At 43.4% G+C, this 11,628-nt stretch overlaps 1 protein-coding gene across 17 annotated transcripts in view; it reads left to right on the forward strand.

Moving 5' to 3' along the window:
* ADGRL3 (adhesion G protein-coupled receptor L3) overlaps positions 1–7,665 on the forward strand; it is a gene marked incomplete at its 3' end in the record, with an annotated part of 226,145 nt that extends 218,480 nt beyond the window's left edge. For 10 of the 17 annotated variants that reach the window (XM_080343265.1, XM_080343267.1, XM_080343270.1 and 7 more), the window contains one exon: positions 6,854–7,665. In XM_080343265.1, the coding sequence (XP_080199391.1) occupies positions 6,854–7,665 (812 nt within the window). Of the gene's footprint in view, positions 1–2,017; positions 2,147–5,138; positions 5,191–6,853 lie in introns of all 17 variants that reach the window. The other 7 variants (XM_080343259.1, XM_080343260.1, XM_080343262.1 and 4 more) reach the window with 5 other exon arrangements.
* Positions 7,666–11,628: the final 3,963 nt, after the last annotated feature.

The following is an 11,628-nucleotide window of genomic DNA, read 5'->3' on the forward strand; positions in this document are numbered from 1 at the left end:
AGTGAGGAGAGTGTTGGTGTCTTTTCCCACTTAAGAAGTGACACGATGAAAGGAAACAGCCTCAAGTTCTGCCAAGGGAGGTTTAGATTGGATATTGGGAACAATTTCCTCCTGGAAAGGGTTGTCACGCGCTTGAACAGGCTGCCCGGGGCAGTGGTGGAGTCACCATCCCTGGAGGGATTGAACAGACGCAGAGATGTGGCACTTAGAGACATGGCATAGTGGTGGACTTAGCAGTGTTGGATTAACAGTTTGGACTGGTTGATCTTAAAGGTCTTTTCCAACCTAAATGATTCTACGAAAGCAGAAACCATTCTAATGAGCTTAGTATTCACACTGGTATAAAACTAGCATGAGAAGTGTTTCCTACTGTCTCATGCCAGATTGATGGAAAATACATTACCAGAAAGCAAGGATTTACCTATTAGTTACATTCAAGGTTGTTTAGTTAAGCATTCATATAATGTTCCTTATAATGTTCTTACAGGAGGCAGCTTTATTTCCTTATTTCCAAATACAGCAGCTCATGTTGCTTGCCATCAGCATAGCCAAAGATATCAGGTGAGAGAAGACAAGTTGTTTTTTTTCCCCGCTGCATGTGTTCAGGAGCCTCCCTGGCATGCAGCCCTCTTATAAGTGCCACCTTCCACTTTGTCCCTGCGCTCCAAAGGCCCATGAAGTGACATGCTAATGCCGTCCACTTGGGGCTGGGAAGGATAAGGGGGATGAGGGAGGTGACAAGGACGAAGGAAACCAGGCTGCTCCTTCCTTTCCCTGCAGAGACACAGAGAAACACCATCCTGGGAAATGGAGCCAGGCCTAGCGCCACAGAAGGCAGCTCCAGAGACCTCCACCTAGCCTTGGCTTTGGCCAATATTTGCTTTTTTAAAAATAATTAGTGGATGTGAGCTTTCAGAGAGCTCACCGCTGAGGGGATTTGTACTAGCCAGTTGCACTTGAGGCATATATATCTTCAACATCCCAGCAAGGTTGGCTGGAATTGGGCTTGGCTTTTTGGATGCTGGTTTGGGTTCGAGCCAGGAGATGTTGGTGACAGTCAGGTAAGCTTCATGGGTTGATGCCTGCGATAGGAAGACAAGGTGTAGGTCTTGGCGGCCACCTGCCGAGCCGTGATAGTCATGTAAAGCAGAAGTCTAAGACTCTAAGGAACAAACCCAAGGGAGAGGACAACCACTGTCTGGGTGCTGGGAAACGACAGCAAAGAGGACTGGGAATGGGGGAAAAAGTATTTGTGGGGCAAATGGAGAATCTGGAAACATGTGTTTCTGAAGCCACTCTCACTTCCGATGTAAACACCGGTTGGAACTGCAGTGCTGTAACCTTCAAGAGTGGGTTTGGGTGGGTGTGGATGTGCTTGGCGGTGGCACCAGGCAATACAAAAGAGCCGTAACCAAAGCAGAACTCACCCTCTTAGATGTGAGACAGTGCCGAGAGCCTTCAGAGAGGCTGCCTTTTCCATCCATTCTTTTGAATTCTGCATTTTAGACGTGTTGCAAAGCACTAGTAGAAGAGATCCTAGCCCATAGTGGGACTTGAATGTGCTGGTTTCTTTTCTGTTAGTCATTTTATATATATATATATATATATATTTATTTTTTAATTTAATTCATTTGGCACTTTCCAGAGAGTTTTCCTTCCCCTGCATTGTGTAGGCTGCCATCTTCTTTTCTTTCCTTGTAGCAAGCATGTGGGCAGAGCCTTGCTTACACCCCAAGCGACTGAGGAACCACCGTAAATGTAGCTTACCTGCTTACTGATCCATTTTCTTTTGCATCGGTTTGGGTTTGTGCGTTGTCAGTAACATCTGTGCTGCTTTAGTGGCATACAGTTTTCTGAGTCTAATTAGCTGGCTGCTCGTAATCAGGACTATTTCAACTGTTGTCATTCTGAATGTTCTTTTTTCCCTTTTTTTTAATACCACATTTGCCTGATTGACCTTTTTTGTTTGTTTGTTTGTTTGTTTGTTTTTCTCTGTCTTTCTATTGGGCTGCTCCAGGAGCCATGGCTAATCATCTTATAACCAATGCTCTGCTTCGTCCTCATGGCACTAACAACCCTTATAATACATTACTCGGGGAATCAGCGGTCTATAACAACCCTTCCGTCAGCATGTACAACGCACAAGGTGTGCTGGAGTTTCTCTCTATTTTTGCTAGTGAGAATTCCATTTTCTGTGGCTTATTTTGGCCCATTTATTTTTTTTCTTCCTTTTTTTTTTTTTTTTTTTTTTTAATTTTTGTTTTGTTCCCCTCCCCATGCACACACACTTTGGGATTTTTCTGAACTGGGCACAAAAAAAAAAAAGATCCCCTCTCCTTCCTTTTATTTCAGTGCATCTTTCCATTTTCTGAAGGCTTTTTTTCCATGAACAATCAAGTTTGCTTTGACAGACCCTCATCAGTTCCACTCATAGCGTTCATAGTGGGTTTGATTTGGATTTTTTTTTCAATCTCTTTGCTTTTGTATTGTTTTTGTCTCATGCGTATATTTTGTCAGATGTATCCATCCCTGTCTTTGTTGTCAGCACATTTCCTTGTTAAACCATTTATTTCAGAAGCAGGAACACCCTTGAAGGTAAGTGAAGCTGAAATGGCCTTGGCCACTGAAGCTGCTCTCGTTTTAAATGGCATAGAAAAATGTGGTCAGCAGGGGGGAAAAAAAGGGGGGTGCAAAATAAAGCAAAACTGCCTTTGATCCCTAAGAAAAATGAATGCTGAAGTGAGGAGCATAGGTCAGCTTCAAAGAGCAGAGCTTAGATATTGTAAGAAATATTTTGCCGTTTGCATTAATGCATTTTCTATGTGCAAAAAAAAAAAAAAAAGAACAAGGTGTAGAGAAGCTCTTTCATATTCTCCTTTTGGCAATGGAAAATAAAGAGGTAAAGTCAGTTGTACCTAAGGGAGATTTTCATTGTAGGAATCAGTCTGTTGTCACCAACATGTTTATCTGGGTGAGGGGACAGGACCCTGTTTGTCAGCTGATGTTTAAGCTGGTCCCTAGGAGGAGCTGAGGGGTGCAGATGGGATTTAAAAACTTTTTTTTTTTGCTTGCTTGAAAGGTGGCTGAACCATTGCAGAGTGATGCTGCATTCAAGCACAAGCTCCCAGTGGGGGCATCCCTCCCAGTAAAGGATCTGTCAGGGAGGGGATATAATCATGGCTATAATGCAAGCAGTGAAACCCCCATCGTGCTATATGGCAGTGTATTTTTACAATAGATATTGCACTGTATCACTAGGGCATTTTCATTCAAAGCACGCATGTTTGACCTTTTTGCTCTTCATTAATTTCCTAAACTTCGTGCGATTTGTTTCCACTAACGCTTTTTCAAAAGGGGCTACTGTTAAATATGAAACTCTTAGAATTTTAAGAACTTTAGCATATCACAAATGTCAAAATGAGCTTTGACACCCAGTATGGTTTCTTGCATGATAATATTGAGATTTGGAGAGCTTTTAAATCAGGTGGCAGCGGGTACTTCTGGGTCAGCATCTGGTTTAAGAGAACATGTTCAGGTATGGGTGCCTCAACCAAACCAAAGTGATTTGGGTGGAAATGTGACAGAAAAAGGTTTTACAAGCATTTTAATAGTCTTGCGTCCTTCTGCTTCTTAAGGCTAGATTCTGATACAGTGACCTGAGCTTAACAGCATTCTATTCCACAAAAATAGTGGTTTTGATTGATTTGCAAGCGCTATAGCCAGATGGAAAATGGAGAATCCTACACTGGCTTCATCTGTGGGAGATGCCGGAGACCAGTGGGACCAGTATTGATCCATTTAAGCCACTGGGGTTTTGCCATTGACTTCAGGGGAGCAGAACCCACCCAGTTCTTTTCAGGATGCTGCAAGTTAGTTACTGACTGTCAAAGTGGTATAGCTATTGCTTTACAAACTGGAAATCATCCCTAGACGATTAAAAAAATGAGAATATTAGGAGATCCTGCAGCAGAAAGGAAGGTTAGCAAAGCCAACCCAGCCTGATGGCCTTGGTGGCTCTTTGGGACGTTGGGATGCTGAGCCAGAATAGTGCATTGTAAAAGTCAATGGTGTCGCCATCACCGGGAGCGCCTCGGCTGGGGTAAACATGCGGTGAGGGCATCGCTAGCCAATGTCATCCAGCTCACTCCTTCCCCATTAATTTTTTTTGTACCTTCATCTACCAGTTCTGGCACTGGCCATTGACAGGGACAGAATGCTCTAAGAAGCCTGGGGCCTGAGCTGGTCTACCTGTTCCTTTCCCTCTCCCCACTTTTGTATTTTAAAATACCCTCTTGGCTCAAGCCAAATCAGAGAACCGTTTTGGTTGGAAGAGACCTTCAAGATCATCGAGTCCAAGTGTTAATCCAACACTGGCACTAAAACATGTCCCTAAGAATCTCATCTTTGCATTTGTTAAACCTTTTTTTTAACCCTTCCTTCTCAATCAATAGCTTCATCTAGCAGTGCCATTACTTGACATACCATTCCTCCTATTCCTCCTACGTTTTTGTCACAAAGCCCATGTAGTGTTTGGTTAAAAAAAAAAAAAAAAAAAAGAGCAGAAAAGCAAAGCTTCTTTACCAAAGTTTGTGAAACTCAGGCAGCCTCGTGATGTGCGAAGTCGCACTCTTACAAAGCACTGTCGCAAAGGACGGATGGCAAAACATTTTTAGGAAGGAAACGGATTTTGGTTTCAACTGCCAGGGGTTATTATAACTTAAGTAAAGCAATTCATTTTAAGCCTTTGGAAGTGACGTTGACAGTGCCTGTCCTTTCAAGCATGACCATTACCAGATTTAGACTTTTCTGAAATTTCCAGGCGTTATTTCTGGATTTGTGTTGCACAATGAACATTTTATAATGGCATTGGAAAACATTTTAAATGTGATAATTTTTTTTTTTTATGAAACTGTAGTCTATTGGATATTGCGTGTAAAATGTTTTTTCTGTCTAAAATGTCAATATTTTTAACCTGAAATAAACCATGTAACAAATTCATGTATTCTGGGAAGTGGAAATTATTTCGGTTAACTCTCTTTTCTGCATATCATCAATTTGCTTTTTACTCATGTTTCTCCTACTGTCGCTGTATGCTTACTTGTTGTTTTTTCTTTCCTTTTCTTCATGCTGTCGTTTAGAGCCCTACAGAGAGACAAGTATGGGAGTAAAGCTAAACATTGCATATCAAATGTAATTTTTTTTTAGTTCACTTTTATTGCGTCACATATAGATGACATAGTTAATAAAGGAAATCCATCTCACAATTTTGAAATTGAAAGAGTATGAATATACATATGTGTATATATGTGTATGCGTGTGTGTATATATATATGTGTGTACATATATATATAGATGAGATTAGATGATGCTTTCTTTGTTTATTTCCCGTTTTTGTGGTGTTATTTACCCAGCATAGTTTCTCATATAACTGTGTGTAAGATTTTTTTTTTTTCACATTTTTATTTGCGAGGTCATGGCATTTTTATGTGGTGTGTTTCATTGCAAACCCCACTCTGTTTTCCACCTGCGATGCCTCCATTTGATTTCCCTCAGCTCTATGCATTGGCGGCAGGAGGGGCGCTCGGTGCCCTAATGCATAGGTCCCTTGATGTCACCATCAGACAGATGCTCTTGTCGCTGTTACCCATTACATATGGTCCCCCCGCCTTAAAACACTCCCTTTTCATTTCTCCCCCAAGCATTGTGGCTCGGTTGGAAGGCTTCCAACATGAAAATCGATGGCTTTGTTCTATGTCTGCAATGGCTGGTTGGGTGGTTTTGGCACATTTCTCTCATTTGTTGGGAAACCCAGGATATGGCAGCACCCTAGCTTCAGAAACCTAAAAGGTGACCAACACATTTGGGTTATTTCGTCAAAAAGCAAGAAGAAATGCTGTGGTAGCTCTTGCCAACCATTGCCATGCAGCAACTATTCCATGCAGATATAGACCAAATCATGTATTTTCAGAAGGTACACGTGCCATGTACCAAGCATGGTATGAGCAACACTTCATCACCAGTTGTTGGCTAATGGCTCCTCTCACCCGCCGTGCCTTGCCGGGAGGTGCTTGCTGGTTTTCGGCAACACCTGAAGCCCTTAGATGAAAAGTAGATACATTATTTCCTACATCCTCACATTTGCACACCCCAAAAAAGTATGGCAGCTTAATCTGCCTGGTTTTTCTTCTCCCTTGCTCTCAAAGCACTTCCTCATCCCCACCTGGCCAGTATCAAGTAACTAATTTTGGCCATGCCCTCATGCGGAGAGAGGTAGGGTGTTTAGCCTTGTCCCAAAAATCCCTGGGCCAGGAAGCACTTTGTACCTCAGCCTTGCTAATCTCTACATCTCATCCTTCAGGCCTTACGCCTTTCCTTACAGCCTGCCCAGCACAAGGGGAGAGCAGATTTATTTTTTTTCTCCTAGGAAGGGTACACTCCCAAGTGAAGTTTGGGCAAATGGTCAACCCAGGCTGCAAATATTTTGCCCTCAGTTCCAAGGAATTGCTCTTTTCTTCCAGAGCACCTGAAGCCAGGGATATTTGGACCAGCCCAGGCTCACCTATTACTCAGTTCCCTCAGGAATACATAGAGCCTTAGGAGGTACCAGCCAGGAGACGTTACTCCTTCCCACCTGCTATTGTCGCATCAAGTCATGTACTTGACAGCGTTTTCCTTTTTTTTTTTTTCGGTGGGAAGACCCTAAAGCGGTGAGCTGGAGCTGCACCCTTCTCTTTTGGCCACGACCGCTCTCCTGCCTGCCAAGCCCCAGCATAGGAAGGGGGTTTGAGTGTGCAAGGTCCTGCGTGAGTGTCCCGTTTGTACAAGTCACCCTCTCTTGTGTGATGTTTTTCAGAGGGGCTTCTGAACAATGCCAGGGATACAAGTGTCACGGATACTCTACCACTGAATGGTAATCACGGCAACAGCTACAGCATCGCCAGCGGCGAGTACCTCAGCAACTGCGTGCAAATCCTTGACCGCGGGTACAACCACACCGAGAACGCCCTGGAGAAAAAGATCCTGAAGGAACTCACCTCCAACTACATCCCTTCCTACCTGAACAACCACGAGTGCTCCAGCGAGCAGAGCCACAACCTGATGAACAAACTCGTCAACAGCGTGGGTGGTGGCAGCAGGAGTGAGGACGATGCCATCGTCCTGGACGACGCCACCTCCTTCACCCATGAGGAGAGCCTAGGCCTGGAGCTCATCCACGAGGAGTCAGACGCCCCGCTCCTGCCCCCCCGGGTGTACTCGGCAGACAACCATCAGCCGCACCTCTATGGCCGGCGGCGCATCCCGCAAGACAACAGCGAGAGCTTTTTCCCTTTGCTGACCAACGAGCACACAGACGACCTCCAGTCGCCCAACAGGGATTCTCTCTACACCAGTATGCCTGCACTGGCCGGCATGCCTGTGACCGAATGTGTCACTGCCAGCACCCAGACTGACCCCCCACTGACCAAAAGCGGGGGTGGTGACGCCGATGACGTGTACTACAAAAGCATGCCCAACCTCGGATCCAGGAACCACGTCCATCAGCTACACACTTACTACCAGCTGGGTCGAGGCAGCAGCGACGGTTTCATAGTCCCACCAAACAAAGAGGGAACCCCCCCAGACACCAACGTGAAAGGACCCGCTCACTTGGTCACTAGTCTATAGAAGATGCAGCAAAAATTCAGCAAAGAGACAGCGAAAAGCCCCTCCGTAATGCTCAGTTTACTGGTCTGAGTTAATCCAAGCAGTGGTAATATTGTGTGTACTCCTAAATCTTCACACTGTTTGAAAGGAAACTCTCGGACTTTTTTTACTGGAATTTTTAGGCTGGCCCGGAGAGGACAGTAACTGCAGCCCCCATCTCTTTTGTCCCCCATCCTCCCTCCCTTCAGACAGACTTCATTATGTTAATGAAAGAGATAGATAACGGCACACTTTGTGGCCTTTTCAAGTTATGCCGCGTTGTTTTAAAACAATCCTTGATGCTATGTTGCTCTTAATGCCAAGGACCTGATTTAAGAGGGAAAATAAACAAACACACACACACACACACACACACAAAAGGCAAAAGAAGATATAATAAAAGGCCAAAAATGTGCATTTGAAACTAGTAGCAATGACGCATCTAGGTGGGAGCGCTGCACAAAAACCAAGGTAGCAAAACTCTTTTCTTAGCAATCCGGATCACATCATGGGTTTCGATCACTCATGCCTCCCCTTGGCTGCGGGAGCACACAAAATTTAATGAGGTGGAAGGGAATCCTAGAATTCTGTGCTAAAGGCATATTTTACATTTTGCTGTATTAACGGATGAGAAAAACTAGTGGCAGAAAAAGAAAAGCAAACAATTTCTATGTAATGTACAGATACTAGCATTGCACATATGGTCTGCTTTCTGTTCCTCCAGAACTTGCGTCCCTGTTAATGTAGTGGGGAAAAAAAAAAAAAAAATCGAACTTTTTTCTGTTGTGCTGGTCTTGTAAGTTTGTCTACCAGTAGGAACAAGGTTTTTCAGAACTCCAACTCTTTTTTTTTTTTTTCTGAAACTTTCTCTTGCCTCTTCCCCTGCCCCTCCCCATCCATCCTCCCCCATCCCAGTAAAAAAGTCTCACTGGGCAAAAAGAAAAAGGAAAAAAAAATATCGCTTTCTACAGACTATTTTTAGAAACACCATCACCGTTTTCCTTTCAACCAAGGGAGTCTTTTTATTTCCTCACTGAATATCCCTCTTCAGCTGGCATCTTTGCTGAGCCGGGCCACAGGGTTGCATCCAGAAGCCGAGAGGTTTGGTTTTTGTTTTTTTAATATTGGGTCTTCAGCAGGAGACAACCATTTCCCTGGAGGAATGAAGAGCCTTCACGGCTCTGTCTGGTCCCTGGTTTAGGCACTTGTACTGCAGCAGTTCAGAAGAAAATCAATTGATGCATAGCGAGCTAAAAAGTACTTTGCAGTGATTTTAAAACAAAACAAAACGAAAAAAAGTCTTCTGTTTGTCATTTTTCTTAACAGGAAATTTATTTATTTGACAGGATTTTTAAGTAACATAGGCTTTCCAGAGGTAAATTAGCAGCACGGAGTATAATTTCTTTTTTTTTTGCCTTTTTTTTAATTTTTTTAATTTATGATCCTCTTTGTATGGTCTCAAGTCAAATGACCTCATTACTAATATTTGTTGTAAAAGTGAAGCTTGTTTGCCAACCAATAAACAAACTGATCACAATTTAGAAGGTAACTGTATGTATGTACTGTACAATTAATCTCGCTTTTTATTTCGTTGTTCCTCTCTTCAGTCCGAGTCCCCCCTCCATTAGGGCATGGGTGAGTGATGTCAAAGGCCTGGGCTGAGCAGTTTAAGCACGGGTTTAATCAGCTGTGGCTGACTAGAGCTGTCAGTCACTCGTGGATACTTGTTTAGGGGTAAGAACAACAACAGCCAATGGCTTTTGCAGGTGATTCTAGGTCTGTTTCGTGCCTGCTGTACGAACGAGCTGATGACATGCGGATGATTTGAGTATTTCATGTGCCGTACATTTTAATCATTGTAATGATTTTTAAAAAATTTTTATTATTATTATTTTGGTTCTTCTGAGATTAAAAACTGCTGGTAGCATGTCAAAGAGTAAAAACAAGTCCCCGTTAGGCGTCTTCAGTCGTTGTTTGCTGTCTCTTTATTTTCTTTCTCCAGGCGTATCCAAAGCACCATCACCACCCTCAGCTACCTCGCCCTTCCCATCAACGGTGGCCAGTCCATGATAATTTGTAAAAAATTGATAAAACACTGGCTCATGTTACCCAGAGAGGTGGTGCATGCCCCCATCCCTGGAGTCATCCCAGGCCAGGCTGGACGGGGCTCTGAGCAACCTGATCTGGGTGAAGATGTCCCTGCTCATGGCAGGGGGTTGGACCGGATGAGCTTGGAAGGGCCCTTCCAACCCAAATTATTCTATGATTCTGTGATTCAAATGCCTTGGTAGCAGTTGGTATTCATCAACAGGATATAGAAATGAATAGAATAGAATAAAATTAGAATAGAATAGAATAGAATAGAATAGAATAGAATAGAATAGAATAGAATAGAATAGAATAGTTGACAGCAAAACTCTCAATACCACACTCAATAACAATTTTTTGCAGTGCAACCTGTGCATGCAGGTAGGGTGAGCATTTCAGACCCTGTGGTCACAGTGATCCATGTAGCAGCCCAACGGAGGCTGCCGAGGCTTAAAATACTTAAAGTAAAAACTCTTTTGTTGTATTAGACTAGAAAAACATAGTTTTCCAGGTATACGGTGGGATTAAATTCATGCAGAGGGTGAGATACACCATAGCAAATATAGTCCCAGTAGAATGGGAGGCAGATGATCAGCACGACATTTACCAGGTTGGCAAGAGCAAACCAGTGCCGGATTTGCTATGGGATAATCGTGTCCTACTAAAATATGCTTGACTTTTACTCCAAATGGTCATTCTCCTCCAGCTCTTCTGTGTATTTTGGCTTTATCAGTGGACAGGGGGTTTTTTTCTCCCCTTCTCCAACCCTTCGTGCTCAAGCCTACCCTTCCTATTAGCACTTTGATTGCAAAAAACAGTTTGTTTCCAAGCTGATTATTTCCGTCCCCAGGCTGTTCTGGCACCGCAGGATTCGCTGTTGGTGCTTCTTATAGCTTTGGAAACAGCCAACTCACAAAACAGGAGAAATAGATATTATTAATTAAGCCAAAAATGGTTAAGACTGTCATTTAGTTGGAATTGGGGAGCAGGGTGGGGTTTAATTGTGCTTTTTTCCCCCTTGGAAACAGGTTCTTACTGTGATTGTGGGCATGGCAAAGGGTTCTGCTTGTTGATAAGTAGCTCGGTAGATAGAAGTCAATGCGACAACATAGTGGTGACTTCGGTGCGGACTGCATCACGTGAAACCCAAGTCAGCGTTAAGTCCTCGGTGCCTAAAATGCTCCTGGGATAGGAGGGAGAGTGACAAAACTTCTAAGGCGTTGCTCGTGTTATTAAAAAGCTGTCTCAGGAGAACATAAGAGCACTGGCTTGGTCATCTCTCACACTCTGATCTCCTTACACTGAGAAAGAAAAGTCCTTTATTTTTAGCTACCTGCTGCATTCAGCCAGATTCTATGCAAATTTTATTTAATGGATATTTTTGGGTTTAAATAGTCTGCACTCAGGAACATTATATAAATGCCATGTCATCACAGGTGCTCTGGTAATGGTGCTGAGAACGTCCTGTGGTGCAAAGCTGAAACCAGATAAAATCGGTGATTAATGCTCTCAGGGAAGGCGGCAGCTGCCACGTTATGGGCATTGTAGGGACGGTTTTGCTCTTCCAAGGGCTTTGTGAAGGAGTGATGGTCTGTTCAATGCTGTGATATTGAAACTAGCCAGGATAGCAGAGAAATCTTCCTTTTCCACAGCTTTTTACAGGTGCTTACTGTCTATTGTATTTGGTACACCAGACAGATGATGATAGTCTTCATCAAAATGCCAGCAGCAACAAATAAAACCATCCTGACGACTTGCTGTCTTTTTTATTTCTTCATCCTCCATGTATTTCCTTATATTTCTGCTCCTTAAACATGCTGTACCCATGTCAAAATCCGAGGAAAAATCACAATAAAT

This window comes from Nesoenas mayeri (assembly GCF_963082525.1).
Source record: "Nesoenas mayeri genome assembly, chromosome: 4".
NCBI classification, from domain to species: Eukaryota; Metazoa; Chordata; class Aves; order Columbiformes; family Columbidae; genus Nesoenas; species Nesoenas mayeri.